The sequence below is a fragment of the Globicephala melas genome, chromosome 9 (genome assembly GCF_963455315.2).
Source record: "Globicephala melas chromosome 9, mGloMel1.2, whole genome shotgun sequence".
In the NCBI taxonomy this organism is placed as follows: Eukaryota; Metazoa; Chordata; class Mammalia; order Artiodactyla; family Delphinidae; genus Globicephala; species Globicephala melas.
The window spans coordinates 86,392,118-86,418,701 of record NC_083322.1 but is presented as its reverse complement, the minus strand read 5'-3'; the positions used below and the strand labels follow the sequence as shown (position 1 = coordinate 86,418,701).

Here is a 26,584-nt window from a genome sequence, read left to right as displayed (position 1 = left end):
ACAAATAATATGCAGTTTGATTTATTATTAAATATAATACATTTTTGTCTGTTTATTTTTTGCCTATCTCTACCACTAGTCTTTGGTTTCAAGAGGGCAAGGACTGCATCTATATTTTTTCCCTACTATTGAATCCCAAGTGCTTAACTAAATGCTCTCAATTTTATGCGAATTGACAGCCTGCCTTACAGAATGAATTGAAAACCCGTTTATCTTTGGAAGTTTTGTTTTTATAGAAATAAATGTGCTGTAATAAATCAATATAAGTTCTTTTAGGAAATATCACTTTTATTTTGAAACCTCTTTCTTTACATGCACAAGTAATCCTGTATACAATCAAAATTGATTTAAAAAGCCTAAAATATGTTGGTATTTTAAGGTGATGTTTTAGGTGATAAATAGAATAAAATAAAAAAGCCTAAGATACATAAGTTACTCTTATGTGTGTCATGTTTTAAACAAATTATGCTTTCTGGTTTTGTGGAATACTATCTTTCATCTTAAAAATTATTTTGCTTAATTGCAGCATCATGGGAAAATCAAGAAAACCAACTTTCTAAAGAAACATGAAAAGGTATTTATGTTGTAATTTCTTTAATGGGAAAAACTTACAAATTTAGAATATTATAGGAAGTTGATAAATGCATAATTGTATGCATTTACATAGTCATTTGGATGTAAGAAGTTACTTGTATTGATATGGTACCATCATAATGCTGTAGTAGTATTTTGTTATGTTGGATACAGTGATTGGGGAGGCACAATTCAGGTGAGCTCGTTCTAGAGATAAAAGGTAGTTCACAAAATTTTTTTAGTGAATTAATAGATGAAAAAGGTCACCCTGGAATTTTTAATTAAATATAGCTTAGTTTCCTCCTTTCCCCTTTGAAACACCACAAAGATGGCATTGAAGAAATTAAAAAGGTTAAACTAATAAGGACTAAGCAGATGAGAGATCTATAAAATTTGGAATTGACTAGTAGATAGATATGTCGGTGACTGAGCACATCAGAGAAGGCTGAAACGTAACCCCCAAAAGAAGCTGATTTGACCCAAGGAATCTGGAAAAGCTTAGGAATTAGAAGCACTAAGCAACTTTGAAGGTAGGGGTGTGGGGCAAGTTGAAATTTCCAAAAGGAGCATTTAGAGTGTTCAGCTCTCTTGTACATCTTAACCACTGCGGTTTCTCCTGGCAGAAGATAGAGAAGTTAGAACTGTAAACTTTGCACTATAGAAGCTGTGAGTTTTGTTTCTCACTCTCATTGTTAAAAGCAGTTTTGCTCAGTATACACTTCTGAATTGAGGACATTATTTTACTGTCTTCTGGCTTTATTACTGCTAAAAAAAAACTGCTGTGAGTCTCTTATTCCTGTGTTATTCCTCTGTTTTCTCTGGCTGCTTTCAAGTTCTCTTCTCCTTTTACTTTAGTCTTCTTACAGTTTCTCTGTAGTGTATCTGGGATTGAATTTCTTTTTACTTGGCATTAGTTTTGCTTCCTAAATTTGAATAATGATGCCTTTATTTAATTCTCGTAAATTCTCAGTCATTAACTTTTCAAATATTGCCTCTCCTCCATTCTCTCTGACATGTTTTCCTGAGACACTGGTTAGGCTTATGATAGACCTTTTCACTCTACCATCTGTGTTTTTTAAGTCTTTATATTCTTCATTCCCTTTCATCTCTGTGTGCTATATTCTGGGTAATTTGTTTTGTAATTTCAGTAATGTTATGTGTAATCTTCAGAAGTTTTACTGGTTCGTTTCAAGTCTATCTGATCACTTTAATATTTTTCCTATTCATATTTTTCTTTAACATAAAAAAACTAATATTCTGTGTCTTATATTTCAGTGTTAGAAGTCCTTGTTAGTCTAATTCCACGTTTTCTATTTTTGCTGATTTGGGCACATAATGTCCTGTTTCCTGAACATTTTATTATTTTTAATTGTTGGCTGAACTTAGTCTTTTAATTTTTGAGGCCTGAGATGTGTTCCTTTGAAAGGTTTTACACGTACTTCTCTGCAAGCACTTGTGAACACTGGTAACCTGGGATCATTTGAAATTCAGTTCTCAGCCTGGGGACTTGCAGACCACAAAGCTATTGTGAATTCTGCCCCCACATCAGCATTAGCTCTGGCTTCTAGTTAAAAGTCTCAGGGAAGCCTTTTTTCTCCCATTCACACAGAGCTAGGGTTTGGCAGGCAGATTTCCTCACCAAATCCATTTGCTTGGCATGGAAAGACTTTTCTAGTATGCCCTTTCACTGAGACATCTCTGATTAGGCTCTCCACTATAGGCAGATCATTGATTTTGTACCCTCTTTCGTATGTATGTAGTTGCTTTGGGTCATAAAGGATGGGTAGGAGGAGAGAGTACTTCTGGCTGAGGTAGGGAGGGAAGGATGTGTAGTAGGGCTTGCATTTTGAGTGGGCACTCAGGAATGGTGAGGATTAGATATGCAAAGATGGGAGGAGAAGACATTTTAGTTGAGGAAATGATTTGAGCCAAGAAACAGAGGTAAGATAGTATAGGGTATATACAAGAAATAATGAAATTGACTGGAGCGTATGGTGAGTTTCAGAGAAAAATTAATTGAGGCCAAACTGTCGAGGAATTTCCTTACTCACCAGTTAAAGGAAGAAAGCCCATCTCTTCACCTCTGTTATCTCGGCACTTGGTGGTAATTGGTGGGTGTTTATTGCACAAATGAATAAATTGAATGAATGAAAGAAGGAAACCAAAGAATGAACATAAAGCTAAAAATTTTAGGCCTTATTCTTTAGAGAAAATTATTTAAGAATGTTGAAGAGGGAGATATATTAGTGCTGATCAGTGAGGACTGTGAAAGAGCTGGCACGTTAGACCATCCTTGTGGAATGAGTGGATTTGTACAAGTCTAGGAAGACAGTCTTGACGGAGGGAACCGTATGAGCAAAGACACTGTGAAGTTGTCTTTAGTCTAGGTGAGCCCTAGTTCTTCTGATGTTATTCTTATAGATTTGACTTTTGTGTTAGCCTCTTTTGTCTTTGGTTCATGTCATTTTAAAATCTGAGCTTAGTTACTAAAATCTGTGTACGCTTAGTACTTTCTTTGTATTTTTGTTCCTTCTCTTTTTGAAATCTTATTGAATGCTTACTCTATGCCATGCACTCTGCTAGATGCTATGGACGTAGTGGAGAACAAAATAACCATTGTCTCTGCTCTCATGAAGCTCTCAATTAGGGCATCAAACATTAAAAGCAAACCACACGAATAATAATCATAACAGTTGTTTTAAATCTGTTATGTATCTTCAGTTGATAATTCTTTTTCTCTGTATATCCTCAGTTGACACTCATTTTTTAAGATTTTGCTTTTCAATTCACCTAATGCATGTATGTGATACCAGATTATCTGCCACTTAGTTTATGTGAAAAAGCAACATTTTTCCTCTCCTCACTCATAGTCCCATTCCCCACAATTAAACTTCTTTTAATTGTTCCTAGTTTTAGTTTTTCTGGTATAAATATCTATAACTCTAAGTTTATTTTCCCATCTCTGTTTTTCTTGGTTTGGCTTGATACCAGTTTTCATTCCATTTTATCTCATTTATTTGGTTTCTTTTTTCGCTTATTTCTTCCATTCGTACATTCTGTCTAATAAGCTATAGCGAATCTAGTGAGGTATTTCTCACACTTTGGCTTTCTCTCTAGGTGGGAAGCCAGTTTGCATTTATAGCATACAGAATCAGTTCTGTGAAGAAGATAAATGTCATATGCCCTCCATGGCACTAGAATACTTTAATTTTAAATTGGAAATGTGTTTTCTAATCACAAAATAAAAAGTGAAAATCAGAAAAGTGTCAGCAGCATTTCACAGTGTGATTCTCAGCCTGAATTGCCTCCCACTTTATTCCCAACACTTCAGGAATTTGGTAATTTTTACTAACCTCAATTCACTTCTAAGTGTTAATGAGGACAGGGACACCAGTTCCATTTAGATAGCTCAACATTTACCTTTATTTTTTTCTTTCTTCCCTCTAATACAATTTCCTTCATTATCCTTTCATCCATTCGTTTATTTAACTAACAATCCCAAGTGCTAGGGGTGAAAAAGGTAAATAAAACATCTCCTGTTTTCAAGGCATTTGTGTAGAAAAGAAAATACATATAAACAAGTATATCATGATGATGATAATAAAAGCTGTTGAGCAGTATAAGCCAAACATTGTTAAACTCCACATATGATCTTCCTTAATTCTCACAATGACCTAATAAATGTAGTTGCTATCATTGTCCTTATTTTCTAGATGAGGAAACTGAATATTAAAGAGAAATTTAGTAACTTGCCCAAGAATACATAGTTAATGTGGTAGAACCAGCATCCAATTCCAGGACTTCTGAATCCAAAGCCTACCTTGATGTTTAACCACTGTTCTTGAACTCATACACCTGATAATGATTAGTATCTAGGATTTTTAAAGCTCATACAAACTAATAAGAAGAAGGCAAAAATTCAGTAGATAAATGGATAAAACGATACAAAAAGGAACTGGAAATGTCTAACAAATGTAACATGATTATCACCCTCATTCACTAATGAGAGAAATGCAACTTTAAACAACACTGAGGTATTATTTTACACTCTGAGGTTGGCAAAACTAAAAAAATGTCTGATGATTCCAAGTGTTGGTGATAATATGGAAGAATAAGAGGCTGCGTATTCTGCAGGTTGGTCATACCTAATAAAGTTAATATGTGAACGTACTTTACATTGATCAGGATAGATTGGACAGTGGTGTAGTGAAAAACAAACTCCCTAACCCTCAGTGGCTTAACATAAAAGTTATGTATTGCTCATATGTATATATATATATGTATTGCTCATATGTATATATATATATATATTGCTCACGACACAGTTGGATATGAGTTATGTGGGCCTTTTTTATGGTGGTATAGTGATGTCAAGTGAAACATGGTGGCCTCTTAAGTTGTCACCAAAGGTAAAGAAGACTAAAGGATCCAGTGGTTTGAAAGGCCAGGTTTGGTAGTAGCTCACATCGCTGCCACCCATATTCTGTTGGCCAGAACTCAATCGGATGGCGTCCATCTAACTGCAGGAGAGACTGAGACATGTAGTCTTCCTATGTGCTCAAGAAGAAGCAGGTTTGATGAACACATAGCATTCTCTGCCCCCTACTTTAATCGAGCATTCCCACAGAGAAGTTCGCATTCCCACAGAGAAGTTCACACGTGTGCAAGGAGAAATGTACACAATTGGCCATCACAGTATTCTTTGTGATGAATTATGGGGATTAATTTTTTAGGGTAGACTGATTTGTCATGAAATGGAATTCTGTAGGGTAATTTAAAAATGGACTAGAGCTACATGTATCAAAATGAATAAATCTCAAAAACAATGTTGAAGGAAAAAAGCAGTTTGGTAGAGTGCTATGTCCAAAATGATATCATTTATTTGAGATATTAGATTATGCAGACAACGCTGTATATTGTTTATGGACACATATATAGCAGTAGTAGTTTAAAAATTGTCATGAAAATGATAAAAACACCAGATTCTGGATGGTGGTTCCTTCTAGGGAGGGAAGGGGAGGAGTGGTATGTGGGAGGGATGCAAGGGGGCTTCAGTTTGTAATGTGATCTAATGCTTTTTTTGTACAAATTGCATAATGTTTGGATGTGATAAAATTGGGTGGTTGCATTGGTATTTATGAATCTCTTTTCTAAATGTTTGAAGTATTTAATAAGAAAAGCATATAAACTTTGAGACCTGGAAAATGATTTCTAAACTATGTTTTAGATATAAATAGCTGAGGTAAATACTTCATTTTGTAATTCTGAGTAGGTTTTTTTTTTTACTTACAGTCATTCTTTTAAAGAAATAGTTATTCCCATGCTTGTAAATAAAGCTTCTCATTTTATTTGCCCTTGCTCATATAGAGTACTTAAATTATTACATTGCTACTAAAATTATCTAATAGAATTATCTAATTATCTATAGACCCTTGAGCACTGCAGTTTTCTAATGACAAGTAATTGTACCATTGACTTTGTAGACAAGTATGAACATTTTACAATCTTAAAAATTTTTAATAAATTTTACATTGTTTCTGACTGACAGCTTATTCACATACTATGAAACACTGCTTTCATTTTCTAAGCTAGTATTTACTATAACTGATCTTTTTAGAACTATTAATGTTGAACAAATACATTTTTCAGGCAGTGGCACAAAGAGGAATGGTGAGGAGTTAGTAGTAAGTTCTAGTCTAGGAGTTAGGGCCTAGACCCTTGTTTTGGTTGTACACTGTCTTGACAAATGACTTGGCTAAGTCACTTAACATCTGGTTACAACAGCAAAATAGGGGTGATGTTCGGGCCTAGACTGGGTAACTTGTGAGTCCTTTAATATTTGTTGATGTAAATCAGAACATCTTGAAGAAAATGTTGAAAGATAAATCATGATCATATCAGGTAAAGTTTTAGAGATTGCAAGTTAGATTTATTAGCCTATTTGGGGAACTATATACAATGTAAATATGTTGTTATTGGAATTTATAGTGCAGAAAGTGAGTGTTCTGCTGTAAGAAGAAAATCCATGATCTTTTTTTCTTATAGACAAGCAATCATCTCCTCGGACCAAAACCGTTTCCACTAGACAGATTATTAGCAATATTATATAGTATTGTGGATAGCAGAGTTGCTCCAACAGCAAATATCTTCTCCCAGGTAATGTTAATGATCGGTTATTATGTATCATCTTTACCTTTATGGAACTCTTCAGGTAATTTGATCAGTAGAGTTCCAGGCATTTAGATTTTTGGTCAGCATATGTTACTAATTTAACTATATAATGAACAACGTCCTTGGTAAGTAATTGAAATTCCAAATATGCAATTTTCGAGGGTGTTACTGAATTGCATATATTTAAAGGTATAATTTGATGACAGAAACAACTTGTTGTTTCTGGTCTTTTTCTTTTCTCAATAAAGGAATTTTTAAATGATTATAATTATCTTGCTGATTAAATAAAAAAGTGGCTTCATGATTAAATTGATGAATTATAATATAGAAATATAATTTAATGAAAAAATTTAGAAATGTATTTATAAGAAAATAATCCATAATATTCTTATTCCTCATATATATACTTTGCAGGTTGACAGTATGCATTTTTTAAAAAATGATGTATTTTCCAAAATGATTAAGTTCTTAAAATTTTCACTAGATGGCAGCAGTAGCATAAAAATAGGAAATAAGACATTTATAAAGTAGCTAAGGTTCTTTTTTTAGGTGACATTTAAGAAAAACCTATTTGTTAAAAATGCAGTTACAGTAGATTTCTTAAATGGTCCAGAAAAACAGCACTTAGCACATGGTATGAATGGATAGAAGAAAAACCAAATGATGTAACTAGTATTTATTGAAAAGCAGTCACCTCAGATGTTTCAGTGAGCATTTTATTTTATGTATATGTTTTTAGGTTGAAAAACATGTAAATAATAGCATTTACATTTTAATTCACTTCAAATAAATTTGGTTCCTGAATGGATATTAGACTTTGTAATCTAATGCGTGATAGTAACTTTTGATTCTTCATTTAAAGAAGTCTTTGGGGACCAAAAATAGCTATGTTCTCAGTGTGCTCGACATTAAAGTTAGATAATTTTTATATAAGTCAACTTTATAGAAAATTGTGTCTACATTTATTACATTTTTGAAGAAGAGTAGTCTAGTGAGTTATTAGGTTACGTAAATAACTAGCTAGATGAGTAAGTGGATGGTAGCCCTAATGCTGATAGTTTTAAAAATCTAATTCAGTTTTAATCTGTATTACAGGGATTTTTTTGCCGTGTGTGTGTGTATGCATGTGTATATACATATTTAAATGCTTTTGTCTGAAATTAATTTTTAGTCAAACTGTACATTTTATTAGTAGCTTTCTACATATAACGTGAGGTTTTTGTTTTGTTTTTGCTGTTGCAATAACTGAAATAGACATCAGGTATTATGATCTTTATTGTAAGGAATTGAGCCTCAGAGAGATTAAGTGATTTTCCCACTATGACAAAATGAGTAAATCTTTGAGAATTAAAGCCTAGGGAAGTGAAGGAGACAGTGCTTCTAAACAGAGCAGAAAGGTGTTTGTATCACATGTGATTAATATTTCTTGGGTGCCCAAAAATTATGTTTGTGGGAGACACAAAGAAGGATAACAAATGTGCATTTCTTTCTTCCAGAGAGCTTATAATTTATTCTGGGAGGGGGATAAAAAAACATGTACATAGAAGTAATATTGTAAGGCTGTAAGTGAATGCTAGATAGTGCTGCTGAGAAGTTTAGAGTAGAAAGAGATCACTTTTGGATTGGACAAGAGTAGAGAACTTGAAGGTATCACAGGAAAGGTGAAAAATGGGGCCGGGCTATAGAGAATCAGTAGGATTTTTTTCTTTAAATGTTTCTAATTTATATACGACATGTTCGTTGTACAAAAATGAGTAAATAAAAAAGGAAAAATAATAGTAAAATTAGCTGACATCTTGTTTCCAATGGATAGAATTTATAGAGCTCTAAGAGGGAGGATAATATGACCAAAGGTGTGGGACTAGGAAAAAAAGCAAGACACAGTTGTGAAGTGTCACACCAGATTAGTTGAAAGTAAGCGGGGTTATACTGTAGCAGTAGTAGCAGTCATTGTAGTTCTGATCCAGTACTAATACTGCCACCACCACATGTCACACCTTACATATGGTACCTAACATTGGTAGAGCATTTCCTAGCAGCAGGTCTAGGTTTATAGGGATGGACAATCAAAAATAATGATAGGCTGCTGATTTAGAGATCTACTAGCTACTCTGAGGCTTTGATTATAGATGAACAATGTCACCAGTCTTTGTTTTCAATAATGCCTATAATGTTGTAATTAAAACAATTTAGCCCCAAATGTATCTTAATTTTTAATGAAGCTAAATTCTTTTCAGTGTTATCAACCTCAGTCCTTTTATTCTTTATCTCTTCTAACTAGCAGTAATCAAAATAAATTTTGTATATTTAAAACACTGCTTTAAATGAACTTATGTTTATTTGATGAGAAATCATTTAGGACTTGATCTCAGTGATTTCATTTGGGACATAAAGGTGGGGCCGGGGGGCGGTACAAAGGGATAGTTACAGTCATCCCTCCATATTCGTAGGTTCTGCATCCACAGATTCAACCAACCACAGATTGAAAATATTCAGGAAAAAAAAATCCAGAAAGTTCAGAAAAGCAAAACTTGAATTTGCCTCACTGGCAAGTATTTACATAGAATTTACAACTATTTACATAGCATTTACATTGTAGTAGGTAGTATAGGTAATCTAGAGAAGGTTTAAGTGTATGGGAGGATGTGCATAGGTTATGTGCAAATACTATGCTGTTTTATATAAGGGACTTGAGCAACATTGGGTTTTGGTATGGAGGCGTGGTGGGTGGTATCCTGGAACCAATCCCCAGCAATTACTGAGGGGTGACTGTATAACTAGCCCTAGGAAGTTTACCTTTACTTTTGTTTGGTCAGTAGAGTACCAAAGAAAATCAGATAACATATACCATGTTTAAAAACAAAATGTGGCAGAAATTGCATCCAAAAGAAAGGTATTTATCCTACGTGCCTTATATTTTTTCTTCCCATTATCTCTTAGTGACCTTTTCTGTTTTTCTCCTTTTATTTATCCATCAAAACTGTACTCTTGCCCATAGGAATGACAATTTGTATTTAACCTGTACACACTTAATTTAAGTGCAAAACAAGAATATGACCACATTTGTATTGGAAGTACTTGATATGAACACTAGATGGCAATATTGTTGCATTCTAGCTTTAAAATGAGCAGGAAAACCTAGCTTTACTTGTTAATATTGTCTTTGATATTTAGAGAGAGCTGTTTGTTAATTTAACACATTAGTTTATTTGCAAAACAAATTTGCCTGAAGATATTTAATGTTATGTGCGCACGCTCACACTTTTACACTTTCATGAAAATGTAAATAAAATTGGTAAGGAATTGTTTTGCATGAATATTTTCCACCTGGAACCAAATTGCTTTTTATTGGTTATAATATGTCTATATGAGATGGTAAAGTATTATTTTTCTATTCATTTTGTCTAACTGCAACTGTTTTAAGGATTTGCTTTACAGTAATGTGTTATTTTATAGCTTCATTTACCAGTTACATAATTATGTATAATTTTTCACATATAGTAAATTGATTAAATGTGGTATATACATTCAAAATCCTTTTGAAGCAAAATTTTATTTCCATCACATTCATTTAAATCTGTTTAAATCTATTCTGTCATGAAGTTATAAAAATAGTAGCTTAAGGAATCTCTAATATTATTAAAAGTCCAATTGAGAATAATAGTCAAATTCATAATAGTTGAGTAATAGTAGTGTATTGTAGTTGGCATCCTTCTCAATTTCTTTATTCTTTACTAAATTTTAGATAAAATTCTACTCATTAACTTTTTAGTCTCATAAAAAAGTAAAGGAATAATAGCACATTTAACATTTTACAATAGGTTAATGCTCAAATTTATTGAACTGAAATATAGTTTTTAAATTTTTCTTAGACCTTTAAGATAATTTCATCTTATCCAAATCCTTATACAATTTTACATTCATGATCATGGGTCATTTAAAAAAATTCATTCAAATAAAATAAATGTAGCCTTTCTATATATACCTAAACTTCATGAATGAGGAATCATTAATTCTGGTATTTTCATTCTTTTCTCCTGTCAGCACGAATAGAATGTAAATAGAATACCATTTATTTATAAGTGGTAGAATATAAATAGAATACCATTTATTTATAAGCAAGAAATGGTAATTTGTGTAGGTATTACCTTCAAAAGTTAGTTATGAGATACATTTTTGAAGACCATTTATCATCTTTAAAAGATATTGAATTGCCTTTTTTTCAAAAGTATATTAAAACCAGGTTATGCTTTTAATTTATCTTTTTTTGTCTTGAAGAAAAATGATAAATTGTTTGGAAACTTTTGAATTGTTTATTTCATTGTTTTGATATTTCTGTATCTTCTCTTACTCAACCTGGCCTACCCCCTCCATACTCTTGTAGTTTGGTGAAGGCAGTAGGAGAACAGTTCTTTAAGATTGTCAGATATATCATTTATTTTAAAATATTGGGACTTCCCTGGTAGCGCAGTGGTTAAGAATCCGCCTGCCAATGCAGGGGACATGGGTTCAAGCCCCGGTCCGGGAGGATCCCACATGCCGCGGAGCAACTAAGCCCGTGCACCTAGAGACCGTGCTCCGCAATGAGAAACCACCGCAATGAGAAGCCCACGCACCGCAACGGAGAGTAGCCCCCACTCGCTGCAACTAGAGAAAGCCCACGCACAGTAACGAAGACCCAACGCAGCCAAAAATAAGTAAATAAATAAAATAAAATTAAAATAAAATGAAATATTAAGCCATATTGCTGTATATTTTCCCAGAGGATAAAATTGCTGAAGAGTTTATTTCTGAAATTATTGGTACAGGTTTCTAAAGTGACTTTTAAAAGGAAAATTATCTTTAAAAAGTTAAGGACATTCAATTACACATATATCACATATTATTATTGATTTTATTTGATCAGTTAGCATTTTGAGAAATTACTCTTGAAGGTAATTCACTGTAATTCTACAGTTTGGGAGGTTTAAAATAATAAGTTCTTTTTTATTAGTTGTAAGAAACAGTGCACTCTGAATTAATTGCAAGAAACAAGTGAAAAATGAGAAAAGGAGCATAGTTCTTTAGTTCTGTGTACCAAATTGACAAGTTGTATTTTTCAGTAATATTTAATTTCTGAATTGTTTCCTATTTGTGCATAATTTAATAAGAAAAAAATTTAAGTTAAAATGTCCTTTTAAATTTATTTTCAAGAGTATAAATAAGCATTATGGAGCAAAGTGTAGTAATATATATATTTTTTCAAAAATACACATTTCCATTTTCTTTTGAACTCACATCATGATACTATATATTAGAATATATTTGGTCTTACGTTTGTTATATCAGTTTAATTTTTTAGTCATAAATCAACTTGATCTTTTCCCACAAGTGTTGCATTAATTGTAATAGCATTTAGTTAACCTTATGCTTTTTGCTCTTTTAAGTGTTGGTTTATGGTAAGGATATATTTAAACTAATTATTTTGGGTTTTTTAAATAATTTTATTTGTTTGTTTGGCTGGTTGTGTTGGGTCTTTGTTACTGCACGCGGGCTTTCTCTAGTTGCGGCGAGCAGAGGCTACTCTTCATTGTGGTGCGTGGGCTTCTCATTGCGGTGGCTTCTCTTGTTGTGGAGCACGGGCCCTAGAGTGTGCGGGCTTTAGTAGTTGTGGCTCGTGGGCTCTAGCGTGCAGGCTCAGTAGTTGTGGCACATGGGCTTAGCTTCTCCGCAGCATGTGGGATCTTCCCAGACCAGGGCTTGAACCTGTGTCCCCTGCATTGGCAGGTGGATTCTTAACCACTGCGCCACCAGGGAAGCCCTATTTTGGTATTTTTGAAATGAATTTATCATTAATCAGAAAGCAAAATGATTTAGTTATTTTACGTATGGAAGTTTTTGAAGTAGACACTTAATCTCTAGTTTACTATAGCTGTAGGAAGATGTTTTTGCTATAAATTTTAGGGCAGGTTACATTTATGTATTCAACCAAAAACAGACTTGGCATTTTTCTTCAGCTATAGGTAGATGTATAGAACATTTATATAATTTTCAGGTTTTTTTAAGGTGAAGGGATTTTGTCCGTATTTATTTAATTAAAAGTGTTTAAATGTAATTTAATTCAAGCTTCAAATTCACAGTCAGTATTGATCTTTTTTCCCGTAGTTGGAATTAAAGTTTTCTTTGCTTAAAATTTCATTTAACAGATGTTTATTAAGGGCCTATTATGTTCCATGCTCTGTGTTATGTAAAGAGAATACAAAAGTCAAGAAAATGCAGTTCTTGCCCTCAAGGACCTTATGGTCAGTCTGTGGCTTCCTCTGCCCTTCATTAGTATTGTGTGCAACTTCCAGATTATACAAGAGTTAAAAAAAAAAAATTAATTCGTGCTGAAGGAACTAATACCTAAATACTTGAAGTGAAAACTAATACTTAAATTTGTAAAGTGAATATATAAAAACAGGATTTTTCACTTCAGTAGTCCATGATATTTGATAATATAGATATTTAAATGTCTTTTTCCAAGTAAAATAACAAACCTACTTGTTGAAATTTTCATTCTGACATTCCTTGAACTTAGTGTTATGGAGCACAATTGTTTGATGCCTATGTCATACCTAAATTTGGTTAATAATTAAATTATGACATTGGTATCAAACAATCAGTTAAAACTTGAAACTTAAGTTATGGACAATAAGTAGTGTATTATGCATAGCATATTATAAACTAAGTGGCTTTTCTTAAAGTTACATGGCTGCATTTCAGATACCTTATGATTAAAAGTTATTATGTCACTCTTTTATATGCAGTATTTCAAACTACTTTTATAGATTTTTAACCAAAAGCACTTTAACCAAATAAACTCATTTTATAGACTTATAAAAACATCTTTATCTTAAAAAATTTGTGTATTATATAAACTATAGTTGTTTGGTTTATATTTTTTAAAAGGTAATTATATTTATCAAATGATAATCACGGAAATTCAGAAATCATAGTTGATGAAATACTATCCTTTGCATATATTGCTTAGATAAGAATTTGAACCTTGTAAATATGAAACGTAATATCCTAAAATCTAGCTATATAAGATATTCATACGAAGTGATTTAAGTATGAGAATTAGTTTATAGATAATGAAGTTGGTGAACAAAAGGGGCAGTTTTCCTAAAAACAAATTCCCTGGTTACTAGATTATTAGAAAATGTGAAAAGCTCTTCTTTTGCAATTTTTCTGTGTTTCATTTGACTTGTAGCAGCATTCCAGTGTCTCTATAATATACAACTGAAATGCTTGATGCCATTAAGGTATATTATGTAAATCACAGGAAATATCCGAAATGCTAACGTTTTCTAATAATCTTACTATGTTTTTTTCTTAACGACAACTGAAATTGTGAGGCATTCCATTCCATAGATAGTGCAAGAGCCTTACTTAATGCCTACTTTGCTGATGAATAGGTCAGCAGGGGTGCTGTTTGATAGAGGCGGGCTCTTCTCTAGCAGGGAAGAACCTTACCATCGTGATGCTGTGTCTCCACTGGTGCAGTAAATTAGATTCTGAAATCTCCTACTACCCTTGGTGTGGATGTATTACCATTCTGCCTCTCAGACCACTCTGTAGTAGGTGTCTATTTCAGGAGACTTTTTAAAAACCGTTTTGTTGTGCTTCATATTTGGAAAGAGTAAAGCTGAACTAAGATTTTCACCAGCTGCACTATTGTTGTAAGGAATACTAAGTATAACCAAGGGTAATAAAAAGCACAAGTATATTTTACTCTGTTGCCCAGGGATAAAATCTTTCTCATTTTCATTTGTAAAAGGACAGTGTTTACCCCTACCTTTCTCCTGTCTTCCCTAAATCTGGTGTTAAATTTCTTCAGTGTAACCACTTTGCCTTTGTGAATGTATCAGCCCAGCAGTAGGCATGTTTACTGAACTCTAGAGAAATGGAACCATTGCTTAAGGGTGACATGTAAAATACTGCCTAAGGGGTAGATATACTGCATAAATTATGCTTTCAACTGTTGAATAAAATAATATCTTGGAACCTTTTGTAGGCAATATTTTATGACTACCTTTCTAATAAATATACCAAATGTATACCCTTTATTCACAATTTTTGGGGAAAAATATTGAACACCAATAAATTTTATTTGACTTTGCAAATATTTTGCTGAAAGCACACACAAAAAATTTATATGGGTATGTGCTTATACATGACTATCCAAGTAAATCTGTTAGTACAGAGACTATATAGGCAAATGCATACCTTAGAGCTTTATGACTGGATTGTTTTAATGAGGATAGGAGTTTTAGTAAGAACAATTTAGGAGTTAAATGATTTGGAAAAAATCTACATTATGGAAATGTGTGCTACGTTTTAAAATACTCTGTAAAAAGTTGATTAAAAGAAATGTTGATGCTTAAGGGGGTTTCCAATGAGAAATTGTCCTGATTCCTTGTCAGCTCACAACTAATCCGAGTCCTTTGGAGGATATTGGCCTCATCTGCCCATAGTGGACATTTTTCATGAGCTAGTGCTACACCAAGTCCTTGTCCTTTCCCCTAGATGAGAAATTAAGGTCCTTGTTCCCAAGTCACCTCTAGAACCTAAGGTGTTCTCTCACCTTGGCCACTGAATAATGGTGGAGAGCTGAATTTCCAATAATTAGGAATAAGAAGGGGAACTAGGTTTATCTGGGAGTGTCTTATGTATTCCCTTGGCTTCAAATGCTATGTGTATGCTGATAACTTTTTCTTTTTAATATTTATTTACTGATTTATTTTTTTGGTCGTGTTGGGTCTTAGCTGCAGCACGCAGAATCTTTCGTTGCGGTACCCGGGCTCTTTGTTGCGGTGTGTGGGCTTTTCTCTAGTTGTGGCACACTGGCTCCAGAGCGTGCGGGCTCAGTAGTTGCGGTGTGCGGGCATGTGGGATCTTACTTCCTCGACCAGCGATCGAACCGGCTTTCCCTGCATTGCAAGACCAATTCTTAACCACTGGACCACCAGGGAAATCCTTTGCTGATAACTTTTGAATTCTGTATTTCTAGTCCTTTTTCTCTATCTCTGGACCCAGATTGCCAACAGAACAATCAGACCTGAATGTGCCATGTTTATCAACACCTGATATATCCAAAACCAAGTATCCAAAACCAAGTATATCCAAGTATTCCCTAAACCTTTTCCTGTGATTTTTTCAGCCTTACCTAGGTTTCAAAACTTGTCATTTACTTGTTCATCCTTTACTAAGCACATACTTCATGGCGTGCACAATGTTAGGTACTAGAAAAACAAAGATAATACAGTTTCTAGTTTTTAGTTTAGTTAAATGGAAAAATTGTCTCTGAACCCTCTTTTGTTTTCACTTCACTTAGTTGTTCAACAAGCCCAGTCTGTTTTTCTTCCTAAACACAAATGTCTCAAACTTATTCCTGTCTTCCCACCTCCACTGCCATTGCCTTAAATCCACAGCTTCATTACTTCTTAGTTAGATCATTGCAACACTGTCCTAACTGGTCTCCCTGACACTGACATCTTCAAATTCATTTTGCATACAGTCATCAGCAAAAATCTTAAAAAATAAATATGGTTTTATTTTTCTGCTTATGCTTTTTTAATGAGTTGCGTTATCTACAGAACCAAGTCTACATTTCATAGCATTTCTTGTGAGGCCCTTCAGAGACTGGCACTATTTTCTGCCACTGTCTTTATTCATCTTGTACACCATTCACAGTAAGGTGCTTTCCTCGCTGAAAGCACACCCGTTTGCCTTGTTGTGTTGTTACATATGCCGTCTTCCCCACTGTTGAACTCTCTTTTACGTTTCGTGGTCCACCCCCCAAATGCCATTTCTTAGTGAATTCACATTTTGCCTCCCTTCCTATTAGTCATTACCTTTTCTAAAGTCAGGTAATTGGATTTATCCGTATCACTAGTATAGCACTCATATTGTGTTATTGCCATTGTATTATATGTTTGTCTCACCTGATACCCTGAATTCTTTGAAGGCACAGACTTTGTCTTCATTTTTGTGTCTCTGTCACTGTGCCTTGAACATGGGATTCACTCATTGAATGAATGACTTCCCATTCTTCTAAGCATGAAGTTAAGGTCTTCCTGGATACTAAAGATCTGCAGTCATCTGTATGCTAAAAAGTTCCAGAGATTAGAGGTGCTATCTTTAGTTCCTCTAAGTATAAACATTCATATCACTTTTTGTTTATCTGAGTGTTTTGAAGAGTAACAGTCCGTTCCCTGCTCTTTTTTTTAATACAAATTCACGGTGATGCTTTTTTTAAAATAAATTTATTTACTTATTTATTTTTGACTGCATTAGGTCTTCGTTGCTGCATGCAGGCTTTCTCTAGTTGTGGCGAGCGGGCTCTACTCTTCGTTGCGGTGTGCGTTTCACATTGTGGTAGCTTTTCGTTGCAGAGCATGGCTCTAGGTGCATGGGCTTCAGTAGTTGTGGCATGCGGGCTCAGTAGTTGTGGCTCACGGGCTTAGTTGCTCCGCGGCATGTGGGATCTTCTCAGACCAGGGCTTGAACTGTGTCCCCTGCATTGGCAGGTGGTTTCTTAACCACTGCACCACTGGGGAAGCCCCACTGTGATGATTTTTAAGTTGAATTACTTTAAAATAAGTTAAAATAAAAGAGAGTATTTCCCTCCCTTCGTTGCTGCACTCACCACCTCTCCTTTGTATGCATAAAAATGTCGGTTGAACTCTTCTTGATATATGCTATATGTTCATGAATTATCACATTGCCTGAAATCAGATCAAATGTGTTGCTTGTTGGGTTGGGTGGACCTCATACACCGACATGTTTTTTTATTTAAATAATTTAATGTTTCAGATTGTAAAGCTCTTCCAAAACAAGCAGGATAGGATATTTCACAAATCAGTTGACATATATACTAACCTATGAAAGTATAAAAATAATGAGCGTGTTAAAATTTAATTACAGTTGTAAATTGATTTCCTTTTGTTGGCAGAAAGAACATAGTTTATTAGCCCAGGAACAGGTTCACACTGTTTTAACATCAAGCACTTCCAGCTGAAGCTTGTTAGTGACTGCCTCTCGGATTAAGAAAAAAAATCCTCCCTGTGGTACATGAACTCCTATTGTTAAGACATAAATAATCAGCTCATCCCCTAGATGGATGAGAACAAAGAACATAATAGTACACAGAGCAAAGATTAACTAAGCAAATATTGTAGAACCCCATTAAAGATGTAAATTTTAAAACATTTTATGTTTAAGGAGGTTTTTAGCTTTTATTTTTCTTTGTGAATGCCTCAGTCATGACATAGGTGCTAGAGGGAAAAAAATAAATATTTTGGCTTTTGAATTAGGTAGACTGATTATTTTAAGCTAAAGTAAAATAAAATCCTTTAATTAGTGTCAATATGTTACATTTATATGTTTATGTATGTATATGTGTGTGTGTGTATAAAGACTACGGAAATATTATTCTCTTTGATAGTAAGATGCTTCAGATTTTTAGTTTTGTTTGTTGATTTTAAACCAAGGAGTAAAAACCAGAATTTATATTTTGAGGAGAAACATCAATGGAAACATGGCTAAAACTTAGAGGTAAAGAGACTGACTTTTTGTACAACTTTATTTTTAAACTTTATTCTGTATTTCCTAGCACAAAATCTAAACCCTCACTTTGAAAAAGAAAACCCATTTTCTAGGCTAATTTTTTGTCAGTTGAATTTCATTCATTTGAATTTGAGCTTGATACAATAGACAACAAAAACAGCTGTGGAAAACAGTGTATACTTCCCTAAAGTCTGAAAATTATTGGCAAAGGAATATGTCTTTACAGGTAATAGAAACCAAGAAGAGGAATAATAATTTCCCCACAGAAATTTAAATTTACTTAGGTAATTAAAATGGTATTTCTTGACAATTATTCCAGTGTTTCAGGAAAGACCTTTTCATATCTTTGCTTTAACATTTTTAATGTGTATGCTAACTTTTAATTTATTCAACTATTATATATTTTGTATGATTTATAGTCATGAATTTTTTTGGTAAATTATCTTTAATCCACAAATGTATAGGAAGTTTTGCTTTGGGATACCATTTTCAGTGTTGTCTAATAATTTCAGATTTTAAGAAATTGTGCTTTTTCCTCCACCTTAATTTATCTTTTAAAAATTAAACCTTAAAAACAGTAATTTTATGTCTAATATAATATGCAGTTTGATTTATGAAAAGTTTAAATGTCATAAGGTTAATAAATTCCACATTAATATTACTTTGGTAATATCAGACCTCTCATATCTGATAATTTTGTTCACAGGATTGTTGATTGTTAATTCTTAAGGCTATTACCTGTATCCCTGGGGCAGGACATTTGCCTTTGTTGAGATACTTCTTTATCCTTTTTGCTACAATTTCATTTAAGTTTTTTCCTCTGTTTTATCTGCAGTGCCTTTGCTGCTGGGTTTCTAACCTCCAGCAGACTCACAGTATCCCCTTTCATTGTGAAATGCTTTCAGAGTTGTCTTTTTACTCACTTTTCCTTATTGGTGCCTTCTTCTGTAATGCTTTCCTTAGTCTGTCTCAGTAAGATGATCTCTTCCCTATATTCTGCATCTCCCTTTGGGGTAGTGTAAGGAGTATAAGCTTTGAATTCAGATGGTATTCAAATCCAGTGTAACTCTTACCACTATTAGCTCAGTGATCTTGAATATTTACTAACCTCTCTGAAGATGTTTCCTTTTCTCGATAAAGAGCCTAACTCATGGCTGTGCTGTTGTGAGGACTGAAGGAATCAAAGTGCCTAGTACACATTGTAAAGCAATTATACTCCAATAAAGATGTTAAAAAAATAAAATAAAGTGCCTAGTACAACACCTATATCTATAGCCTGTAGATACAGAACTGTCGATGTCTATATCTAAACTATAGAACCTGGACTCAATAACAAGTTCCACTCCCTATACTACTAATTACCCATGGTCACTGATATTCAGTAGAACTGACCATTCAGGAGTGAATGCCAGTTACATATGTGTCATTCTCAGGAACTTTGAAGAGCAGTAGCAGAAAAGATAAAAGCACTGACTGGGATCTTTACTACAGTAGTCATAGTCTTGGCAGACCACCTTCTAATATTCATGAGCACCCAAAATGAAGCATTATTTTGGCTAAGCATTTTTAATATGTTAAATATTCTTAGGATTAAGTACTTAAAGTGTGTCACGACTCTAAAATGTTTTCTAGTAAACCTCTTGCATGGTATATATGTTATATTCTTTTTCATTGGGACTTTTGGATTAATAATTTGAAACATCTGCTAACATGTCCAACATATTAATTTGTTAGGGGTGACTGACTAGGGGCTGATAATGCCAGTCATCCTTTTATGATGTCTGTTTTCTCATCTGTGAAATGAGGCATTGATCTCCAAGGATTCCAGTCCTGATGGGCTAGCTCATAATTTTATTTCATAATAATTTTTATAGTGGAACACTTTAGTATTTAATAAGTTTTGAAGTGCATTTGGTTGCTGTAGCCTCCAAACAAACAAAAACAAAACTTTCACCATTGAAAAAAATAGAAATAAAAGGTAGAATTTGGGGAAATGTAGAACACTGAGGTTGGGATTTATATAATAGCAGTTTTGCTGTAATCCTTCTATGCTTTAGAGGAGGTGATAAGTTGTACTAGCCACAGGTTTGGAGCAACATTGTGGTATTTTTATGGGCTCACAGCATGAAACCAGCAGCTACAAATCCTCCTTGTGGCTGAACCACAAGTCACAACTAATTATCTGGCTTTCAGTGGGAAAATCTGTAATCTATGAACTTTTAAAAACCCATATAGCCTCACCCCAGTGACCTATCAATATTGAAATAATATTCTCACACTTGCCCACTTTGAACAATATTTTATCAAATAGTCTCTTTAAAATCCCTGTAAATAAAGGTCAAAAAATGTTTTTATTTCTATGAGTAGGTTTAAGTATCTACTTCATAGGTCCTTAAATATTTTGAGATAAAATGCCTTCTGGCAGTTTATAAGGTCTTTCTCAAAGCCCTCTATATTTTGTGTATTTTAGCAGTGTTATTTTTTAATCAAGAAATTTTTTTGAGTTGCTGTAGATGCATGTGCAGTTGAAAGAGATAATAAGGGCTCTTTCTTGCTGCATGCCCTTCACCCAGTTTCACAACCAGGAAATGGCCATTGATGCGATCTACTGATCTTAATCAAATTTTCCACTTCTACATATATTCATTTTTGTGTATGTCTGTGCATATTTGGTTATTTGAAATTTTATTCTGTGTGTAGGTCTGTGTATCTCTCTCCACAGTCGATAATATCAGTTCTACCATCACAAGGACCCCTCCTTTTATAATGACACCCACCTCTCTCTTGCCTGTTCCTCTAATCCCTGGCAACCACTAATCTCCACCTCTAAAATTTTTGTCATTTCAAGAGTTTGTATAAATGGAATCATACAGTATGTAACATTAGAGGTTGGCTTTTTTTTTTTTCACTCAGCATAATTAATTCCTTTGAGAGTCATCCAAATTGTTGCATGTACCAGTAGTTCATTCTTTTTTACTGCTGGGTTGTATTCCATGATATGGAATATACAGTTTGTTTAACCATTCACCCATTGAAGGGTATCTGGGTTCTTTCCAGTTTTTGGCTGTCACAAATAAAACTACTATGAATGTTCATATACAGGTTTTTGTGTGAACATGCCCAAAGGGTGCAATTTCTGGGTAATATGGTAATTGCATGTTTAGTTCTGTAAGTGGTATCAATGTTTTACTACTTCCAATGAAATACGATAACCTTAATTACGTTTAGGTTATTTTAACTTTCCCACTTTTTAAATATCATTGTCTTGATTATCAGATGGTGTCAGTTTTTAATCAAATATGATTTAGAAAACTCATGAGGCGATAGTCTACTTTATCCATACTTCTGCTCTTTCCGTTGTTCTTTATTCTGTCTTGATGTTTAAGGTTCCTTCTTTTATTATTTCCCTTTTGTTTAAAGAACTCCATTTAGCCATGCTTCAAAGGTAGGTCTGCTAGTGACGGATTCTTTAGTTTTCCCTCATTTGAGAATGTCTTTATTTCCACTTCATTCACGAGGGATAGTTTTGCCAGATACACAACGTACAACTTTCAGCCTTTGGGCAGGACTCCTGTTCAGTCCAGGAGAGAAATAAGCCTACCTGGGTAGCTTTCTATTCTGGATTGGGTGTCAGGAGATGCTGAGCCTGGGTCACCTTGTGCTGTTGGCTGGGGATTCTTCAGACTTCCTGCCTCTACATTATTCCTCCATTCCTGGGTCCTTAAGCAGTCTGCCTTCCTCTTTCCACCTTTCAGAGTCCTTTGGTTGCTATTTAGGTTATTTCCAGGGTTTATAGTTGCACTTAGCAGGGAAGAACCATAAATATGAATCTGTGCCATGTTATCTGGACCGGAAGTCCTCCTGTATTTTTTTTTTTTGATATATTTTCTTCTGGCTAGGCTTGTTGTTAGTATTTGTTTATGAAATATGTTTTAGGGTTATTTTAGCTCAATTGGATGAAAAGCTTTCTGTAAATTGGACAGTGCTAAAAAAGATTTCAAAATATTCAAATTTATTTTGCCATTATTTACAGAGCTTTTCCCCAACAAAGATTAAATCTTTCTAAGACATCAATTTTATAGCCTGCAAAATATTCCAGTTAATTCTTATTTGCTGGAACTAAATCGCTTCCTTCATTTGGGGTCTTAACAACAGTAGTGACCCTTGTGTGTCGTTTTCTTTGTTACTAAATCCTCGGCTGCTGCAGCAGATGAGAAAGACTCTGATTCCACCTCTATCTTACGTTTGCACACACTCAAATACAAAACTGAGTCTGGTCCTGAGTACCCTTACTGTCTACAGGCTTTGCCATATTCCTACTGACCATATCAAAATATTTAGACATTAATGCCAGCCTGCAGATGTGACCTCATCATTTTGTCGTGAACATTTAACGTTGGGCAAGGAAGTAAATCAGTATTTTCCATGATGCTATTCATCTTTGAATGCACAGTACCTAGACCAAGTCCTCAAGAGTTTCATGGCTCTGCAGTGGGAAATAAAAATTAGATAATTTTAAGGATTCAGTAATGGAGAGGAAGGTGGGTATTCTGGTACTTATACATGTATAGAAATAATTTTCCAAAAGTTTCATATATTTTTTCCAGAATTTTTCATCTAGGCATAAATTAATATGTTTGAGATTCAAAATGTTGAACCCATAAGTTAATCTTTGTATTTGATTTTTTCAGTTTTACTCCACATTATTTTCATAAACTGGCAAAGTACTTTTAAGTTGTTGGTATTTGTACACTGCTTTATGTAACATTCTCCTAAATTATGTATTTGTATGTTAGTTTTGTTCATATGGTAAGTTCAAGGAGTAAAAGATCTCTGAGGGCTTCCCTGGTGGCGCAGTGGTTGGGAGTCCGCCTGCCGATGTGGGGGACGCGGGTTCTGCCCCGGTCCGGGAGGATCCCGCGTGCCGCGGAGCGGCTGGGCCCGTGAACCATGGTCGTTGGGCCTGCGCGTCTGGAGCCTTGCTCCGCAACGGGAGAGGCCACAACAGGGAGAGGCCCACATACCGCAAAAAAAAAAAAAAAAAAAAAAAAAAAAAAATCTCTGAAATTAGTGTTTTTTAATGTGAAAAATAACATTACAATTTAATTGTTTTCACTTTGGTTTAGATTTTTTGTGTATAAGTTTCTCCTAAATCAGACCCTACCCTCCCACCCCCCAACAAATTGAGCAGTCATCTTACTAATATTTTGGAAATGCTTTTTGACTGCTACATCTTAAAGTGGTACTATATCCTTTGTGTAATTTATGTGATTCATTTATCATGGAATCTTGGTAGAACTGAAAGTGATTCAAGGGACTGTCTGTTTCAACTTAATTGCCTTTGGTAAATTGCTGTAACTAATATGGTAAAAGTAATAAGACAGATATCTGAAAATATTCTTGAAATTCTAACTTAACTAGATTAAAGGTTTTGTGTTTATGAAGAAAATGGAAGAAGAGTAAATATAGCATACAGTTTGGATTAAAGAATTGAATTAAATATGGGAGAGTATTTGAATCACAGGAAAGTAGAAGTTATAAGAAATAGTATAAGGAAATACCAGTGGGAAAGTAAAATGTAAGTAATGTCTTCTATATTAAAAGAAAAAGAACTAATAAAGAAATCTATTTTTAATAATAAAGGGAGATTAATCTGTGAGTTTCAACTGTCTATTACTAACCTACTTTAGCAAATGAATTCCTGGTAGAAAGATAGAAAGGAATGAAGTTAATGAGTATATTTTGTCATAGGAGACGATGTCACCTCTTTTCTATGTAGCCTCCCATTCATTAAACTTTCAGACCTACTTTCTCATCATGATCCCTACCTGTTTCTAAACTGGGAAGGAAAATGAGTTTGTCCTGACTTGCAGCAGTACTCAGTTTCCCCCAAAGATTCCATTATTCCTTGGCTGTTCATCCTGTTCTGTGTCTCATCCCTTCATAGTAAAGGTCTCAAGCCACTCAGCTTGTGAGAGATAGGAGCTCAGGGCCTCCATTCTGTCATTACTAAGTGAGCCCTTCTTTAAATCTCTCTTTAATTCTCTTTTGTCTGCATGAAGACACCATCATTTTTCTTTCTCTTTAGTTTGCTTCATGTATCTCATTTTGTCCTTTGACTTTTAACCTTCCCATATTCTTCTGTTTTAGATGTATCTCTCCTAAACAGTATATAGTTGGATTTATTTTTTCAGTCACTTAATCTTTGCCTTTTATTTGCAAAAGTTAGTTAACTTTTAATATAATTACTAATGTAATTTTGTTTATATCTATTATCTTGTTTTATACTTTATATTTGTCTTACCTATTTTTGTTTCTTCTTACTTTATTTTGGATTTTTCTAGTTCAGGTTTCCCCTTCTAATTTAGAAGTACATACACTTGTTTCTATTCTCTTAGTTGTTACTGTAACTATTACAACATTCATATTTATCAAAGTCAAAATTTAGTGAGTACTTTTATTCTCTCAGATACCATAGGACCTTGGACATTTTAACTTCATTTTGTCCACTCCCAATTTATGTATTACTGGTATTGTGCACTTTAATCCTATTTTTAAACCCATAATATAGTATTGTTATCACCTAAACAGGCAAATTAATCTAGATTTACCATCACATTTACCAGTTTCTTTGTTCTTCATTCCTTCTTGCACTTCAGACCTTCCAACTTGGATTCCTTTACTTTTCACCTGGAGGTAATTTTAGGAATTTGAGTGAATAGGGATCTTTTGATAGCAAACCTTTGGTTGTTCTTAGTTTGGAAATGTGCCTTTTATTTCATTCTCAGTCTTAAACGATTGTTTTTTCTGGCCATACGGTTCTGAGTTAACAGTTACTTTCTTCAGTATGTTGAAAATACACCACTATTCTATGTCTTTCATCGTTGTTCTTTGTTTGTTTTTTTTTTAGAGAATACTTTATTAGTTTCTGTAATCAAACCGATGTAGATAAGACCTTACATATTTAATACAGTGCATTACCCCTGTACAAATGGAAAAAATTATGTTTAACATTTCTAGACCAATATGGCTGTTGATTTCTGTACAATGCCAACCCAACACGGTACAACTGGGATACTTCTCCAAAGTTGACAGCACAGCTAAAGTTTCCAAAAATTCAAATTATATATATATGTAGATAGATAGATTTATTTATTTATATAAAAAGACCAATAGCAGTATGTTATGCATCAATAGCAGCAACAGCGTTTCCAGGTTCTGCAGGCATCTGAACAAAATTATAGAGACATCCAGCACACTCCGTTAAAAAAAAAAAAGTAAAAAAACAAAACCTGAGAAAACAGCAAATTCTGTTACTGTTGTGGTACCTGGCACCATTTTTTTTTTTTTAATTAGCTTCTCAATTATCATCTGTCATCGTTGTTCTTAGAACAGCTGTCAGTCCAGTTGCCATTCCTGTGAAGATAATCTGTTTTTCCTTTTCTAGCTACTTTTAAGAACTTTTTATCTTTGGTGTTCTGTACTTTCACTATGATGTGTCTAGGTATGGATTTCTTTTGATTTCTCCTTGTTTATATTTATTTGGTCCTTTAATTCTGTGATTTGGTGTTTTTTATCTTTTTGAATGAATTTTCATCCATTGTTTTTTCAGGTATTACTTCTGCCCTTTTCTTTCCATCTCTGTTTTCCTTCTTGATCTTTGATTAGGAATATGTTAGATCTTCTCACTTTGTCTTTTCTATTTTTTAACCTCTTTCATATTTTCTCTTTTAACCTCTTTAGTTTGCATTCTGTATCATTTCTTCAGAACTATCCTCATATTCCTTAATTTTCTCTACATCTGGGTCTAATCTGCCATATAACTTTTAATTTGTTATATTTTTCATACAGGTTTTATTGGTCAACTCATTTTTTTAATCTACATCATTTCCTGGTGAAATTGACACATTGAGTGTTTCTCCAAAGTAATTTATATATGTGCACATTACTTTTCTTGACCTGTTCAGAAGTATTTTTTTAATTAAAATATAGTTGGTTTATAATATTATGTTAGTTTCAGGTGTAGAACATGGTGATTTAATATTTTGGGGTGTTATACTCCATTTAAAGTTATTATAAAATATTGGCTATATTCCTTGTGCTGTACAATATATCCTGTAGTTTATTTTTTATTTTATACATAGTAGTTTTTACCTTTTAATTCCCTACTCTTGTCCCTCCCCTCTTCTCTCTCCCCCCACAGGTAACCAATAGTTTGTTGTCAATATTTATAAATCTCATAAAGATA

The 26,584-nt window shown here is 33.8% G+C and overlaps 1 protein-coding gene across 2 annotated transcripts in view; it reads left to right on the top strand.

Annotated features, from left to right (window-relative positions):
• Positions 1-26,584, top strand: part of ORC5 (origin recognition complex subunit 5) — a 72,754-nt gene that overhangs the window by 32,318 nt on the left and 13,852 nt on the right. The window contains exons 11-12 of one of the 2 annotated variants that reach the window (XM_030834332.2): positions 527-574; positions 6,619-6,729. In XM_030834332.2, coding sequence (XP_030690192.1) covers positions 527-574; positions 6,619-6,729 — 159 coding nt within the window. The remainder of the gene's footprint in view (positions 1-526; positions 575-6,618; positions 6,730-26,584) is intronic. The other variant, XM_030834333.2, reaches the window with a different exon arrangement.